The sequence below is a fragment of the Eupeodes corollae genome, chromosome 1 (assembly GCF_945859685.1).
Source record: "Eupeodes corollae chromosome 1, idEupCoro1.1, whole genome shotgun sequence".
Taxonomy (NCBI): Eukaryota; Metazoa; Arthropoda; class Insecta; order Diptera; family Syrphidae; genus Eupeodes; species Eupeodes corollae.
The window spans coordinates 244003708-244022775 of NC_079147.1; the positions used below are offsets into that span (position 1 = coordinate 244003708).

Below are 19068 nucleotides of genomic sequence, written 5' to 3' on the forward strand. Positions count from 1 at the left end.
CTACTGAAACTATAACGGTGAATGGAATGTCCTAACGAGCAATGATTATTATTATCTCGCAGACAGTATTGTTTTTCTAATATTTGATCCCGAGCTACCGAGATCTTATGGTTTAATGCTTTTAGATTTAGTTTGGGGCTGAATTAAAAAATAAGGTATATGTCAAGACCTTGAGGATGAAAATTATGAAATTGTAAAGGACGTACATATAGCCGTAAATGTATTATTCAATTGTGTATATTTTACAACGACCTCATTTAAAAAAAATAACAAAAATAAAATATGATATTCGATCAATTAATGCGAACTGTAGAATATTCTAATCAGTTCCTTCTTCTCAGAAACTCCGCATTGCACTTTGGTCTATATATGTACATATTCATATGTAGATACATCAATTTAAAGGCCAATAACAAAAATGTTGACAAACAAGAAAGTAAATAGGTTCAAAAGTCCGATAAAAATGGTCTGGTCTAGCTTATAATTTTTATCTTTCCTTTAAAAAAAAGAAAACAAATTTTGTACTTTGATTTTAAGGAATTGCGTTTCAAAAATTGTTAAACTCCCCCATATCATTTATTTTAATTAAAAATTTTTGTATTTGTTATGAAATGCAAAATATTACACTTTTAAAAAATAATAATCTTATCTTAAATTTCTATAATTACATTTTTGAAATTCGTTCTTTCAAATAAGTCAATTCTTTGGTCACAGCATTTGGCAAATGATTGCCTATTTCAGTCTCAAAATATTTTTCTATTTCACTAACTTCTTGTAGCCAGAAATCTTTTGGTAGATCAAATAGTTTATCGAGGCTTTCGGGAAGATTATCAAGGCCATCGGTGCGGAGAGCTCCTTCGGAAGGTACAAATCCAATAGCTGAATCTTTGGCACAGTTTTCCCCCTTCACACGTCTAAATACCCAATCAAGGACTCTTGAATTTTCTCCAAAACCGGGCCACATGAATTTGCCGTCTTTGTTTTTGAGGAACCAGTTGACATGGAAGATTTTTGGAACTTTACCTCGGTTTTCCATACTAAGCCAGTGTTCTAGATATTTTCCAAAATTGTATCCAAAGAATGGCCGCATAGCAAACGGATCGTGCATTATTACCTTTTTGGTATGTTCCGCTGCTGCTGTTGACTCACTGCGCATAGATGCTCCTATAAATACCCCATGAGCCCAAGACCGGGCCTCATACACCAGGGGAATGCCTTTCGGTCGACGACCTCCGAAAAGAATTGCACTGATTGGAACTCCTCGGGGATCTTCCCACGCTGGGTCAATTATGGGGCACTGGGTTGCTGGCGTGCAGAACCGAGAATTAGCATGAGCTGCTGGTGTCTTACTGCTTCCCTTTGTCCAAGGCTTGCCCAACCAATCTGTTATCGCAACATCTGCAGAGTGTTCTTTTTCCAGACCCTCCCAGTACACTCCACCGTCGGAGGTGGAAGCAACATTTGTGAATATCGTGTTTTTGAAGATCGTTTGCATAGCTATGGGATTTGTTTCCTTTGAAGTTCCAGGGGCGACCCCAAAGAAACCATATTCAGGGTTTATGGCTCGAAGCTGTCCGTTTTCATCGAATCTCATCCAAGCTATATCATCCCCCACACATTCAATCTTATAACCAGGTAAGGTGGGAGTCATCATGGCCAGGTTTGTCTTGCCACAAGCTGAAGGAAAAGCTGCGGCAACATAGATTTTCTCGCCTTGAGGGTTCGTTATACCCAAAATCAACATATGCTCAGCCAACCAGCCCTCACGCTTGGCAATAGTGCTCCCAATCCTGAGTGCAAAGCATTTCTTTCCCAATAAAGAATTTCCACCATAACCCGAGCCATAAGACGCTATGAAGTTCTCATCAGGTTTGTGGAGGATAATTGTTCGCGCTGGATCACATGGCCATGCAGGAAACTCTACAATCCCATTTTCAGGACGTCCAACCGAATGGAGACACTTCACGAATTCAGCATTCTTCTGCAATTGGTGAACGACATCGATTCCAATTCTTGTCATAATACGCATCGACTCAACAACATACGGAGAATCAGTGATTTCAATTCCGACTTTCGAAAGCGGGGAACCCACTGGCCCCATAGAAAACGGTATCACGTACATCGTACGCCCCTTCATACACGATGGAAATCGCTGATTTATTGCAGTTTTCATGTTTTCTGGAGAAATCCAATTACCCAGGGAACCAACAACTGCTTCGTCTTTGTTCTCGGTGCAAATAAATGTTTTCGACTCAACTCTGGCAACATCACTTGGATTAGTCCTGGCTAACCAACAGTTTTCGTACTTTTTCAAAGGACTTAGAGTTCCCTGAGCCACCAATTTTTCTGTTAACCATCGATTTTCAACATTACTTCCATCACAAATGTGAACTTTGTCGGGTTGGCACATTTCTTCAGAGTTCTTGATGAAAGCCGCAGCATTTGGAGGTAGTTCAGTGAGACTGGTGCCGGTGTAAGCGGTTATATTGCGAACCCTATGCACCTGCCATACTCGCAGAGTTTTTGCAGCCCTGAAAAGAAAAGACAAAAAATTAAAACTTCTCAAACAAAGCTAAGCTTTTAAAGAAATTTTTCCAGCAGGGATCTTATCATCGCCTTTAAGTTTTCAATCTCAAAATGTTCATGCTCATTCTAAAATTGAGCATCAATCACAAAGATTAACATAGAATATACGTAACAGTTGAAAACATTTAAGAAAATCTTTTAAAAATTTCTCTTAGTGTAGATATTTTTATTTTTTTTTATTTATGTGAACTCATTAGATAACCTCAACACATGAGAATCAAAAAGAATGATGAGATTATTTTGTTAACCTAAAGTTCAGAGTATAACAAGTTAATTTGAAGAGTTATAACTGTTTGCGAATTAATTTTAACTTGAATTTAAAAATTTGGATCTTTTTGTAAAGCCATTGAATTAACGTCTTAATGTCTTGATCAAATCTTCTTACATTTTTAACGGGCATAAAAACAAATATTTACAAATTTATAAACCAAATTATGCCCCATTTAACAGCTACCCTGCAGTTGTAAACCCTGACCTACCCTATTAGCTGAAAAGAAATAAGTTGTTTTTTACGTGCCTTAACTTAAATATAAAGGTTTTTGTATTTGTACAAATATTTATTTATATCAAATGCGCAAAAGAAACTTGCTTAAGGTTACTTTTTTTTGGCATATTTGAATACCAAAATATTAAAATTTTTGTTTAACGGTGATATGGGAAAAGTCATAAATATTTGAGCTCAAAGTCCATAGTTATTTTTGTTTAGTTTTGTATTTCTAATAATAAACGAGACGAGACAATTTTTAAAATTAAACAAAATAAACAAAAAAAAAACAAATATTTTTGTGATGAAATGTTGCATCATCTTATGTTTGAAGCTTTCAAAATTAAATATATATTGAGAAGAGATTAAAATTACAAAGATCAAGACTTTGTCGATTTTTAACGATAAATTGGAATAAACTTCTCAAATTGTTCACTTAACTTAACTTCAGGGTTACCACATTACCAGAGAACAAGAATCGAGAACTCAAGTCTGATTTCTAACACAGTTCTAACACAGGGTATACAGCTATGCCCAAGCTAATAGAAATACAAATAAATAATATAGTTATGCTTTTGTAAAAGAATTTCGAGAATTCTCCAAGAATTCGTTTTGTTATAAGGCTTTTTTAAATTGGCTCATAATCAAAGGGATTTGAATACCTTTAATATGCAAAATACACAGTATGAGCTTTAAGAAAAAAAGGTGGGGTCTGAAAGGAGACGTCGGTCTACATTGGTTTTGAATTATTGAACATTGCAATGACTTGGAAAGACAGAGTGTGGGAAGTTATTTCACTTTCACGTAGTATGGCTAAAGAACGAATACCTGTAGTTGATAGTACGACCGAAGTTGGGCTCTAGGGTATACTGATGAGCATTCCTAGAAGTGTGGGTATTACAATTGAACTTAATCCTTTAAAATAACAATAAATTTAAATGAGTAAATGAGCCAATCAATTAATATGTTCTACGTTTAATACTGTCGAAGAGGTTTAAGTAAGTTGCAGGAGCACCAGCCCAGAATTATACTCAAGCCTTGGACATATGTAAGTTCTTGTAGATAACAACCAGATCAGAAGGACGCCCAAAAACACCTTGCGGTTTTCTTGCTGACATCACGTATTTGATGGTTCCGCAATAGACAGAATTCTGTTTTCGAAGCATTAAATTGAACGAGGTTTTTACTACCTATTGTACAGTGCTGTTAAGCTTGGAATTTAATGAACTTATCATATTTTATTGTTGCAGTTCCTAATCTGAAAGGAGGGGTTTAAGTCTGAAAACGAATATGAAAAGCTATTAGTACTACTACTATCAGCGAAACAGTTAATTGAATTAGAAGTTGCAGACAGGACAAGATTAACGAAAACAAGAAAGAGTGTGGAAGAAAAAACAGAGCCCTGGGGCATACCAGCATTTATTTTCCGGATTTCAGACTTGAATCTATCCAATACTACTTGCATTGAAAGGTCCGAAAGGTAATTTAATTACTACACCAATGAAACAGGGATTCATGAAAACCGAAAGCACACATTCTCGATAAGAGGACCTGATGCCAAACCCTATCAAATACTTTTAAAATATCAAGTGCAATAATCCTATTTTCTTCAAAGAGATGAACCATTAGATCACCAGTGGATTTATTGTTGTGAAAGAAGAAGCTTTCGATCCTTGAAAAAGAGGGCCGTACAAAAATCAGCTGCTCAGGAAAATTAATTTCCGTCCTGAAAAATATATTTTTTTAGGGGACGATCATAGCTATCAGGAATATTAGATAACTTGATAACTATAATTTAATTTAATGACGTAAATTTACTGATTGCTATAAACGCTCATCAGTAAAATATTTCATTTTTGGTGAAATAATCGGAAAAAGGGCCTGCCCGACAACACTTCCGACAACGGATTCAAGCTCATAGATTTTGCTGCGGGGCGAAACGTCATGGTAGCTAGTACGCGTTTTCCACACCTCAAAATCCACAAAGGAACTTGGAGTTCTCCAGCTTACAGCATCATGGATGTCCGAACTTTCGGAGGAGCTTACATCGACTCGGACTACTACCTCGTTGTAGCCAAGGTAGCACTTCGGGTTTCCAGACCCAAGGCAAAACAGGGAGGTGCTGGGAGAAGGACAACGTCGAACGCCAGAGATCGCCAAATCCTTTTCCGACCGAGTCACAAGTAACCTCTCTCGAAGTTCTCTGCCGCCAACATAATGCATCGAAAACCAGTGGCAACATTGCCAAGATGCAATCAGAGAAGTTCGAAAGTTTTATGAACAGGTGAAACGAAATTCACAGGTACATAAACCTAGAACCGAAGGCTGCAAAGACGAAAGTGGAAATAACATAGTGGAACGCAATCAATGCTGAGAATATGGAAGAACCACTTTTGCAGACTGTATAACGGCGACGACGAACCGAATTCCGCTGTCAGGCAGGATGATCCATTCAACATAGACAACGAAAGCCAACAATCTTCGTCCCGTAGACGAAGTAAAGATTGCCATATCTAAGCTGAAGTCTAATAAAGCTTGAATGCCGAGCTCTTTAAAGCAGCTGGATATAAGTTGGTTAGGATCATGCACCAACTTATCTGTAAGATATGGTCGGAAGAAAGCATGCCCCATGAATGGAACCTCAGTATTGTTTGCCTGATCCTGAAAAAAAGAGACCCTCTAAACTGCACCAACTATAGAGGAATCAGTCTACTTAACATCGCCTATAAAACCTTCGCTGCCGTAATATGTGAACATCTAAAGCCCATCTTCATCAACCTAATAGGTCCTTAACAGTGTGGTTTTAGACCAAGAAAGTCCACAGTACCAGGAACCTATAGAATGTATAATACGAAGACGTAAGTGGCAATGGATTGGACATACGCTTCAAAAAGTTAACAAATGCATTGCAGGCCAAGCAATGCAGTAGAATCCGCTCCCTCAAGAAGGAAGAAGAGCTGGATGACCGAGAAGCGAACTTAACAGGCCTGAGGACCTAAGTAAGTAAGTAAGTAGTGAATGAGACTTGAATATATCTTCATACATTAGTTCCGGACTAAACAAAAGTTTATAATAAAATAACTTAAGTTTATATTATGTTTATTCAAACAAATTTGTCATTTTATAGTTTTTGCAAACTTTGACGAAACAAATGACAAAATAAAAATATTAGTACCTTGCAGACATAAAATGTATTGGAGCCTAATTAAATGACATTATTATAAAAAAAAACTAATTTGTTTTCTTATTGCTAATCTTCAAATAAAAAATTAACAAAAGTTTTTATTACAGATAAGGTAAATGTTGTTTTCTAAGATTTCCTATAATTTCAATAAAGGTGATACATTTGTTTTTATTAAATGTGTTATTTGTAAACAATCTTACCAAAATTGAAAACAAATAATAAAATTCATTATGTACAATAAAATGCTCGTAAACAAAGAACTTTTCTAGACAGTGGATGTTTGTTATTTTAATGTCGCTAATAGATGGAAAAAACCTTAAACATTAAAAGTTTGCACATTAAACTTGAAACAATTTTGAATTAAAATGGATTCTTAGTTTTAGTTAATCTTATATGGTTCGGTTAAGCAATACTTATTAACAAAAAATTGGTTTCCTTATTAGATGCCAAAGTGTATTAACTTTGATTTTCATTTTTTTCGGTTTGATTGATGTTTTGAATTGTCCTTTTAAATACAAAAAAAATTCTTATCGATTTTAAATTCTTCCCTCTTTTTAGCTTGACAACTAAGTACTTCCTGTCAGGAGTCATCGTTTCTTTAAATAAAATGTAATTAAGGATAATTTTTTAAGGATAAAATGAATTTTGTCTCATTTATAAGTCATTACCATAATTAGGGTTCAAAAACTGGAGATGAAGAAATCAATTGTATTAAGAAAATAAAAAGGTTTACCATAAATACCAATAATTGTATGCCCTTATTTTAATTAGTTTTTAATGTTTTGGTAAATGAAAATACAAATATAACGCTTTTTAATTGAAATGTCATTACAGTAACAATTATTAATTTAAATTGTGACAGCATTTTTTTCTGTTTGTTTAATCAAATCTGCTTAAAAATTCGACTTCAAAATGCAACCAAAAAACTGTTCCTGCTATGAACTTAGTGAGGAAGTGAGTGGAGAAGGTGTTTAATGTCCAATGTGCACTCCGAGTATCACACAATTGGATTATCCATGAAATGATGGTTATATAGCGAAGGAATGAGAGTTTGGTGTTCAATCCTTATATAAAATCTTTCGAAGTATTTTCCCTCTAACGATAGGAAACAAATATTTTAAAAAATTCTCCAAGTGTAATTCTTGTGATGAAAAGTGCTAGTAAATAAGTCCTTCGGATTCGACAAATTGGCAATTTATCCTTTGATTATTCGAATGTTTAAAAGTTGTAAGTTTGAGTCGCGGTATCGACTTAAAATTTTGTATTCACAACAGACTTTTAAAATAAACATTTTTTAATATATTAAATACAACCAAAAACGGCGTTTTTAAGGCTTAAGGTGGGTGACCATTTGAGAGTAAACGTGCGCGAGTTTTTAGAAGTCATTCGCAAGTGTACACATGGGCTTACCATTATCCGTGATATAAGCTCGCGGAATACCAACATAGTTCTTATTTTGCGAGTAGCTGTTGGGAGCAAAACATGGCAAAGCAGTGAACTTTAGGTGAAACCAATCAACTTATTTAAAAATATGAGTCAGCTGAATTATTGTGGAGAACTACGGATAAATCATTTCGCAATAGAAATAAAAAAAGCGTAATATTAACCGAATTTGCGGAACAGTTCTCGTGTTCTGAAGCGATTCATATGCTTACCGGATGATAAAAATCTAAGTACTACCAGCATACGCTTGCGTGCTGGCACGGCTTCCTTTAATTGGGTATTTTTTTTTTAATTATGGGTCCAACTTTGGTTACGACGATCTACGGTTTGACCCAACATTTTTTTTAATTCTTTTTTCTTTTTGAGAACAGTTCTGATAATTAAGCCAGCTTCATACCCTCGCTTGTAAGAATACATGGCCAATTGAAAATTTGCTAGTAGAAGAAATTTATTAAGTGGGCACGATTCTGAGAGTACCCTGAGCAAGAAAACTCTTAATATTTTAGCAGAGAGCTCGCGATAGCAAAATTTCTAAAATTTGGCTCTCAAATGCACAGTCCCCTTTAGTCCCCGAGAGCTGGTCTCGAGAGTTAACTAGCAGAAGTACTCTCAAATGGACAAGCACCTTTATATCAAACGGAATGTAGTCCTTAGCATTTAATTGTCTTAACGATCAGCCCACTTCACGGCATTCTACAGAATTGGGCATCGCTTAGACAACATTACATAGGTAGTATATTGGTTTAAATCCTTCAAGATCATGCTGACTCAAAAATTGAAGACGGTGGGAAATTCACAAACAAAATTGTCAGGTGCTGCTAGCATGCCAGCGATGGCCATTTTGCCATATTTTTCCGTTGACGATAACGATCGTTTCGTTTTTCCTTTGGGGCGTTAAGTCATTGGTTTATGACAAGGAAAAGCTAATAGCCAACATATAACGGAAATTAGCAGCCGTTTCGGCCGAAATGTGTGACCGAGTGTTGGAATACGTTTTTATTAGATCGACCGCTGCAAATACCCATGTTTTTGTTTGGCATTCTATAAATAGTATAGTAGAAAATTCCCAAGAAAACGCATTGGCAGTAGCCAGATTTTTGTATTTAAAAATTGATACAAATGAAAGAAGATCTGTCAGATAAAACACAAATAGAAGAAAGTTTTGTGAAAATCCAAGGTTAAAATTAACTTCAGCAAAAAAAACTAACTAAATCTAATAAAATGGACAATTTTCAAGAAAAAATGGTAAGAATCCTATAAAAATAGTTCATTTAAAAACAGCAGCTTTCACAAAAAATAAAAACTTCAAAAAGGGGGTTTGTTCGTAGACTACAAACTTAACATGTGGCATTCAAGCGAGCTTGAAGCTTGTCTCAATTCTTTATATTACTAATTCGAGCTGAAATGAGCTTGATTTGACTCGATTCCGGTCGGAGATCGGAGTCGATTCAAAATTTGTGAATTAAAACTTGTGTGGAGGAGTTGGTTTTACAGATAATGCATTATGGTCTGTTTATTTGCATGTTTGTGTACAAAAAATATAGTTTTGTTTTAATCAAATTAAAACAAAAACTATGAACTATTCAGTTCTTTATTATTTAACACGAATCAAACTATCTTACTTGCACTTCATAAGAAACATCGAAACAGCATTTGCAATTTAGAAAGTGCTGTCAAACTTAACTGTTTTTAAACTTTTTAGTAAGTATATGGCAAAATTTTAATATTTTGTTTACTGTTTTATCTTCAAAATGGGCTTATTTTCATTAACAAAACTAAATAATATCAACAGCAACAGATTGATTTTTTTTTTCGCTACTGGAAAACACATGATTCCAAATGCACAACTACTCAACGGACACTGCCATCGAGATACGAATGCAATATCAATTGTACCAACATTTGAGAACGAAATCACATAAGATCCATTGGAGACTCATATAAATGTCAAAAACCCATCCGAAGTAATATTATACTTTAACTTTTATCGGTAGTATTCATACTACGGATATTGTTTTTGTTATTCGTGTAAAATTCTACTACTATTGATAGATTTTACAACAAAATGTTAAAGGTAATGTTACTGAGGTGGCCACAAGAAAAATTTCGAGTTCCATTCATAAATGTTTTGATTATACTTGAAGTCGATAATACAGTTTTTGAAATATCACAAATAGCTTGTGTTTTATTTAAAAAAAAAAGTAGTTCTTATTGGAAATCACTTTAAATATTTAAACTTAATTTTGAGGATTTTTAAATCTGGAAAACCATCAACATTATAAAATTTATATTTTTGAATAAATAAAATTTTCCTTTTGTTTTAAAAATGATTACTTCTAAGGCTAAATTCATTATTCATTCGATGATTATAGAAAAAAAAAAACAAAAAACAAAGAAAATCTCAGAAATTCGAAAAACAAAATAGTGATTAAATCTATAACTGAAATCGCACTTAATTACTTCTGATAGTGCTAATCACAGAAACTTAAATTGGTCAAAATCAAAACAAATTTTAAAAATATAATTTATTCTTAAAAATAAAGTTAGTAGGTTCACGAATAGTTGCTATGAAAGATTTTCTTTTGTTTAACACACTTCAAGATAAGATTCAGCAGAAAATCCAAAGACCAATATAATAATTCGATAAAAATAGCCACAAGCCGAAAAGGTAATAAACCAATAAATATATATCAAAAGCAATAAAAGATTATATAGTCTGTTGTTCACATGAATGACAAGCTCAATTAAAGCTAAAAACTGTAAAAAACTTTTAATTAATTAATGAGAACTAATTTGTACATATTAAGAAACATGAAATTGTGATGAAATGTCAATTTGTTTATTAGTTTGGATCTGTTCCAAATATTCGGAAAATCTTTTCTTTTAATACGCAATTTTTATTAGGCTTCGCTTACATTTAGGATTTAGTTAAATTTCGTAATTTTTCGTAAAATTAGACTGTTTTAGGAAGGTACGCGAACGGTCCAATTTTGTTCATTTGCAGGATTTGAATGTTCCAACATTTGTGTTGTTATGTTTTGAGGTATTGAAAATTCTCAAACAGGCCATTTAAACGTCATATTTAAGTAGACAGTTTGGTGAAATCCAAAGGAACACCTTTCGAACTGGTTACATATGAAACTCTGGCAGACAATGTTGCAACATTGTTAAACTTGATTTTCTGTGCGTTCTACATTTGTATCAGATTAAAAATATCAGCTGTCAAACTCTCGAACTAAGTGAATGTTAAGATATTTTAATTTTTAGTAAATTTTGTTCAACCTACAACTACACGATTGAGATATGTCAAATAACTTATCAAATTTCATATTTTGTAAATGTTGTAACATATTCAAAAAAAGATAATTCCAAACTTTAAAAAAAAGTATGACCATGGAAATTTCAAACCAGTTTCCATTAACCTTCAAAAATCATCTTTGTATTATAAGAATACGACATTTTAAAAAAAAAACGTTTACATAATTTTTAAGGGAATTATACTTTGACAAATAAAAATCATCACAAGAAAAACAAATACATACATAAATATGTTTATATTTTTTCAATTTAAATAAGACTTTTTTCAAATGCGACATTTCAAAAGAAATGTTTGATAAGACTTTAAACAATAATAGACTTTGTCTACAAAACTAAGTACAAAGTTCATAATTCACGTCCCTCCCACAAATCAATTCAAACCGGTAAAAATTGGAGTAGACACATTATTTTCCATATTTACCGCACAATAAGCAATTGCCATTAATAAAATCGTGTGGGCTTTGGTCAAGGCGTATGACTTATGGAATTTGTACATTTCCAATAATCATTTATGTTATGTGTTGTGGTTTAAATTGCTCGCATGTCTAGTATCTCAAATGATTGCTTTATTTTAATTTTCTAGGAAAAAAAATATGATTCTTATAAAATTCATTTCAGCCATGGGGGGTGTCAGGGCCCTTTTCATAGAGAGCATCAGTGTCTCTTGCCAAACTGACCTGTTTATCTCTTTGGTATGAACGATTACATTTATATATTTGTATATTTAAAGGTCACATCTGTATCTTAGGGGGCTCGCCCCTGATTATAATTAAAACTGATACACAGTGTCTTTCTGACATCACAAAATTTTGCTACAAAAACAAAATACAAATGATATAGTAAAATGTAAAAACAAAAATCTCAAGCAAGCCAGAAAAAAGAACACAAAGAGTATTTCAAACCAAAACAACAATATACTTAATCTTTAAAAATAACATGTTTTTATTTTATAGTTTCTTTTCGTTTTCATCGGCGGCGCGGCTAGCAACGACCGTCTTTAATTTGTTGTTCGATTGCATCAGGCACACCATATGAGATGTCAGACATCGTATATAGTACGTCTATCCGGCTTAGCTACTGACGGTTAAAGTTATTTGGTTCTGATTGCCCTTAACAATATAGTTTTGTAAGTAAAGTTGCGAAATTTAATAAAAGTGAACAATTCTAGAGTCTAAATAATGTTAACTATTTTTAGCAGTGACTTTGAAGAATTAGAACCATCCTCAATCATTTTTTAAGTAAAAACGTAGCAATTAAAAATAATGTGCAGTATAAACGTCAGTGCGATTCGTATATCTACCAGTAGAGGGCCGTATATCAGTATAGTATCTTTAAAAACAAAACTGTTTTAAAATTACCTGTTTTTAGAGTTTAACATTTTGATTTTTTCCTTCCAAGGAATATATTTGCCCCCAACAACTGAGGATCCTAAAGCTGTCATTTGTAACCTACATGCCTATAAATTGACGTACCAATCGAGACTTATGTTTGATTAAAATAATACCAATTCACCGTTGACAGTGTTTGCAAAATACGTATTAAAAAAGGCTGTTTTAAGCTGAATAAGAAGAAGTTGAAAATGTGAAACTGTGTTTAAATTTGTTTGGAAAGCAAAGAGTCTGATACGACCGTTTTAATTGAAGAAAATTATCCAAATGACGTTCGTGAGAAAGCTGTGAAAAATATAAAAAATTGTTGGGCAAATTGAAGGTAAGAACTTAAGAATGTTCAAAGCAGTCAGAAGTCAGGTGCTGAAGTGGATGATATTTATGAACCGTCGTCAACGCTTTCGAATGTTTATATGACCGTGTATCAAATTCTTAGCGGAGAGATAGTTGTCAAGAATTTTTAAACTTTCTTCAGTAAAATATAAGTTTGCGTAGTTATTTTGTTTCGTAAATGGCGAGCCTTAGGATTGGCCAATCATCTTATCGAACAACGCTTTCAAATTGTGGGAATTTGTTTTAATAATAAATGAACTAAAAATGTTCAATGATTAAAGCTCATTTCTGTTACACCGCTTCGTCAATGACATTCTCAAGACATTAACGAATCGATATTGCATTTACAACCATTAAAATTAATTGTTGGTTCGGTCACTGATTGTTTGCTTCAAAAAGTTATTCAGCCAACTATCGACTAGATTCAATACCAACAAGACGGTTCAGTTTTTGAAGCAGCAGTTTTTATGACAATAATTACTCTTGGAAGATTTGTGAATTCCTCGCAAAACTACATTAACGATTTGGTGACAACACTATTTCCAGAACTAACCCTGTAAACAAGCCCAATTAGCGGCTAAGCGCTTCTCAGTTACTTTGTATGGGAATTCGTTAAGTAATTAGTGTCAAACCACTACATTTTGAAACATTAAAAGTCAATGTTCATGCCACTATTGGCGCAATACTGGCCAATTTACTGGAAAAATTGAAAAATGTAAGTAATCCATTGGACTGAGTAACTCATAACTGCGGGGGTCATTTGGAGGAAATCATATTTGAATGAAATTATAAACCAAGGTATAATAATACGTAATTGATTCCAACAAGGTTTCTGTCTTATATCATTTAAAGCCTAAAAGAAAACAATCAGTATTAAAAACTGTTATAACTTTGAATAGATATTCCTTTAAAGCAAAAGTTTGTTTTTTAAATGTACATGTTTCTTTGTTTTTTTTTTTTATAGATGGGTACTTGTTAAAATAAGACAATCATATAGTATGATTTTGATATCAATAATAATAAATTCATGTCGTGTAAAACTTATTTTAAAATAAAGATCAGCCAAAGTTTTATTTTTACATCCCATACTATAAATTTAGCTTGGGTGCAATGACGCTTTCCCATATGATAAGCCACAAGATGTTTTTCAAATAATTTTGTAGTGAATAATATGTTTTTAAATCTCACACAACAATAATATTATGTATTTTTTAAATGTTTTCAAAAAACTAGAAAAACATACCCCGTAACGGACCGTTGAAGTTTTCCAAATATCATGCTGCTGCCGCTAAAGATGTTTTTTAAGACGTTATTTTTTGTGATTTTTTTTTTTGAAAATAAAATATATTAACACGACTTTTAATTGGTTGATATTCACTTTAATCGCAGTGCTTTCTTTCAGAATAACAGTACTTCGTCGATGCAAGTAGCAATTGGTACTGAATTGGGAACTTGCCGTACTTCTGCAACTCCCTCGTTATATAATTTGTTTTTGTTATGTTTTATATTCTTTTTTTCCCTAGAATTCGTATTTATGTATATTCTTCTTTAATTTAATTTAAGTGAAAGCAAATGACAATAACAAAAGCAACAACAAACAAACAAAAAAACAATAACAACACTCAACATGACGTCCATTTTTGGCTATTTATCTGTTGCTCTTATAGCATGGGGGTCTATTCGTCTAATCATTACTCGTGCGTTCGATGATAAGGTTTAGATTTGTTTGTATCTTTTGCTAAATTATTAACACAAGAAATAAGTTATAGAGCAGAGGCCTGATATTATTTTGATGGAAAAACACAGATTTGCAAATCTTATTTCTATGCATGATTACCACAGTATGTATTTTGAGAATTTTTTAAGTAGTCTATTTTTAAATAATAATAATTGAGATGAAATGATTTTAACCTTTTTGCATTAATAACTAATTTGGTATGATAAGGATGACATTAGTTATTTTTTATTTAAAACGTTAGGGCATAACTTGTCATTCATTTTTTTCTGCGTTGGGCGCCGTTTAAAAATGTATATAGTTATATTAAAACATGTCAAATAGCTTGATATTAAGTTTTTAGTACCACACTAGCAGTCTACAAGCTTAAAAGTGATTTTACTAAAATAGTGGTAATAATAAAGTACATTTTAAGTTCAGTAAAATGTTAAATTGCAACGCTTAATGAGTAATAAAATAAGTTGCAAATAACTTTGTTAACATAGTAAATTAAAAATTCTTAAATATCGTTACAAACTATTTTTTATTTTAATTAACTTAAAATTATTTGTTTAGTGGTAAATTGTTATCGATGTTTCAGTTGTCTCTTCGTAAGTCTATTTATTGAGAATTAAACTTGAAGACCTAAGCACCTCATATCTTCGAGTCCACAGCCACCGAATTTGTACGGTTTGTACCCGTGCATAAGGTAACTACTTATTATCATCCGTGAGCTTTTCTCAAAATCTAACGAGGACTATATGTCACTTTTTGAGTTTTGCCTTTTATCAGAATATTTCAGTTTCAGCCAACAGTTTTATCTGAAAAAAAATGACGTTGCTATGGACTTATGGTCCCCTTAATTGCAGATATCTGGACGGATAATCTTGAAAAAAAAAAAAACTGACTACCTCTGTAGGAAAAACCAAAAGTTTGGCTGAGATATATGGATGATAATTTTTGTTTGATTAACAATTCCGGCATTTTGAATTTGCTGAAACATTAACTCGCAGCACACAAAAATTAAATTTACTATGGAAAAAGATAATGATTCCAATGCGTTTTTGGATGTGAAAGTGAAATCAAAATTTCACATTGGAACACACACCGTGTGTACAGAAATAGGAAACACACAAACAGGTACCAATTGGCCTCAGATCGTGGGAACAAATGAATTTCGTCAAAGAAAAAACAAGGTAGAAAATTCGACAAAAAAAAAATCTTTCCTGTAAAAAATGTCTTTTGTAAACAACCATTGGAAACCTTAAAAGTTTTAAAGGCTCATAGTTAAACTACAAAAGAAGATTCTTGGTTTATTTGACTAGGTCTTGAGGACCTTAAAATATCGATTATTTATTATTATTTTAAATTCGACAAATGGGACTAATTACATATACTTACCTTCCTATCTAAAGTTAAAAATGTATTCAAACAATATTTGTGTCTTATATTTATTATTTCAAGTTTTCAAGCTTTAAAAAACGGACACTGAGGGTCTGATAAAAAATCCAATTTACAACTAACATTAGCATCTCCAGATTTAGTTGATAATGCCAAAAATTCCAAAGGGAACACAGTTATGTTACCTTTATTGTTATTACCGTTACGGCCAGCTTGAATTGTTTAAAAAAAAGGGACTGTAAAGTTGCATACTTTCAGGATTTTCACTTCGACTCTTAAACAAAATTTTCATTGTACTAAAAACACACTGCATAAATATATTTGAACTCCTTCAACAAACTTTATCCTTTGACTACTTTAAGGAGGACAACATCATAAAATTTCAATTTAAAAAAAATCGCCGGAGAAAGATGATTTTTAACATTCCATTAGAAATTATTGTATTGCTTCCGATTTATTAAATTGAAAGTTTGGTATTTCTATCATAATCTCTCAAGACCCAGCAGAGATATCGACTTAAATTTAATGTGGTTTTACAAATAATAACATCAAAATTTGTAAAAAAAAAAAAACTGCCAGTTTGTGATTTTGTTTCTATACGAATATAAAATTTGAAAGTGAAAAAGTAATAGCTAGTTGATCTCAATTATATACCAATAATGCTATCGACTTCAATTAAATTTTATTTAAAACATTATGACTAATGTTTAGGGGAGGGCAACCGGGATGAAAGCTCCGGGGCCTCCACAAATGGGGGCCCCCACAATAGAAGGTTGGAAACATTTTTGTTTCAAATTCCAACTAATAAACACTAGTAAACATCTTTTCCTTTGAAATCTTTTTTTTGCTCTTTTACCTTAACCAACAGCCTACAGTTCTTGTACATATGTACATGATTATTTAATTATATTAATCTTAAATAACAGAAATAATTGATCTATACTTGTTCACTCCAATGCAATCCGGCAATCAATGAAATATCAAAATCTCAAATGGACGCACTTCCAATTCACTTCCTATCTTGAGGGAGAACCCCAATCGCTTAAGGGCTAAGGGTGGCACTTGCCCGCAACCTCAACGGTTGGGTATTCGATTCCGTGTCTCGACAATATTTTTTTCGTGTGTATATACATATGTACAAATTATATATATATATATGAACATAAAATTGCTGAATATTAAGTGTGTTCTTCAATTCTTGGAAAAATCAATTATTATTGACTAATTGGTAATTTGTCCATCGGCTGTTCAAGACTTTGATTTCGTGCAGAATTTGTACACGTTTTTCAAAGCCAGTACAGAGCGGCTGTGAGAAATTATCGGAGAAGAAAAGCGGCCAATTTTTAGTCTTCGGAAATCGAAAAAGCCCTAACCAGCATATCTTCCACTAAAGACCAAAAAGACATCGTGAGGAATAAAGCAACGCACCTTTGAAGACGAGTGGTCTCGAAACCGCTTTGTTTGCAACATTTTGAAACGATATCTTGGAGCGATTCAACGCTACAAACAAAATGTTGCAAGACCCGTAAATGATTCTTGAAGATTCAAGGAAGCATCCAAAAAATATTCCATACTGATGAATATGTACAATCACGCACCCGCACCAGAACGAGAAATGTGAGGTTGAATCCGCTCGATTACTAGTTTCTCTTACTGAAAGATTGCATGCCTATGAAGCCGTACGTTCGAGATTTGGATTCCTGAATCACATCGAGTAGATGGATGCTGAAGTTTGGTCGCTGCAACAGAGGCATTAGTGAAAGTGTATCCGAATGATTAAGAGCCTAGTCTTGGTAATGAGTTGGTTTAACTTGTGTCTTTGATTTCCTCATACAAAAAGGAAAGGACTATGGAACAGATCAATCGCCGGAACTATTTTACTACCAAATTTCGAAATTGTATTGAGAATGTATTTGGTTTTGATGGTAACAAATTCCACTGGGTAGCGCTCATTTTCCAAAATATATAATAATTATAAAAAAATAGGCGATGGGAAAAAACCGTCTATCGAAGCTTTCTCTCCTCAGCATCGAAAGCGATTTACTCCGAGAACTGGATTTCAACGAAAGGTTCCGTTCGTTAACCCTAAAATTTAATTTCAGTTAATCCTTTTTTCCGTTTGTATTTATATGTGTTTGTTCAATACTAAAGGAATCTACTTGGTTTCACATTAAATTATTAATTGAAAAACTCGAGTTAAAAAAATGGTTTACTTTAATTTGAAAATCATTCGAGCGAAGGGGCCTTCGCTCCTTTATTGCCCCGAGGCCTATGGGCCTCTAAATCCGGCATTGTGAATGTAAGCTATATTTATACACCATTTGAAGATCTTCCAATATTATGACTGAACTGTAAGAATTCTTCCAAAAGCATCCTATTAGGTAACACTTGCTAATTTTACATCAAGTGAAAATTGTCCGTTTATTTGGTTGCTTGATTGTATCTATGTAAATATTTGACAGTTTTGAAAAAAAAACGACAATATTGAAGTAGGAAATAACGACCACCTTGTTAAATTTATTCAAACGGTGACTTCTTATTTCTTTAGGTTTTCGTAGTTTTCAAATTCTTTCAAAATTCTGTAAACTTCATTGTTGTTTCCTGCTCAAAAATGTTTTGCCACTTAAAAATTGGATGAAGTTGTTTCGAAAGAACATCATCCAATATCCAATTAGTGGACAACAGTCTAATTTTTTGAAAATTCACAAAAATGGGTGTTTAGACGAGTACAGACGATTGCAAGAAAGCTGTAATTTTTTTAATAGAAAATGTGCCGAACGATTGACAACCCATTTTTTTCTGTCAATATTGACAGATAAAATTGAGTGTTTTTATGGTTGATATAAAATTGGTCAAATGTTTTTAAAAAAATCTTCCAATATTGGTGTATACTTCGCTTTAAAACCTTAAAAACGTTGTATTTAAGAATTGATCCCAATTATTTTTTTCCTTTGGCCAATTGCCTCGATTTTGTACTTGCCATAGGAAGTTATTGTATTTAGTATGATCTATAGAATTGAAAATGTATACATACACTGCCGATCATAAGGTTAGAAGCAGGCATTTTCGAGAAGTAAAATCGACATTTCTCCCTTTACATGATGGATTAGAAAAAAACAACTATAGTAAATGAGGGACTATTTTGTTGACAACAAAATATAACATTCGGGTATAGGAGAGATTAAGCTTACGACACTTTTATAACAAATTGTTAATT

The 19068-nt window shown here is 32.9% G+C and overlaps 1 protein-coding gene and 1 long non-coding RNA gene across 2 annotated transcripts; one reads left to right on the forward strand and one right to left on the reverse strand.

The window, feature by feature from the left end:
- Positions 1-572: 572 nt before the first annotated feature.
- LOC129939696 (phosphoenolpyruvate carboxykinase [GTP]-like) lies at positions 573-14212 on the reverse strand. The gene is made up of 2 exons (XM_056047805.1): positions 13980-14212; positions 573-2531 (listed from the first exon to the last, which is right to left on the reverse strand). The coding sequence occupies exons 1-2, from the start codon at positions 14012-14014 to the stop codon at positions 665-667; spliced, it is 1902 nt and encodes a 633-aa protein (XP_055903780.1). The 5' UTR covers positions 14015-14212; the 3' UTR covers positions 573-664.
- On the forward strand, positions 11749-13451 carry LOC129939697 (uncharacterized). Its single transcript, XR_008780569.1, has 4 exons — positions 11749-11906; positions 11969-12141; positions 12211-12340; positions 12414-13451. It is a non-coding gene; the product is annotated as an uncharacterized LOC129939697 (long non-coding RNA).
- Positions 14213-19068: the final 4856 nt, after the last annotated feature.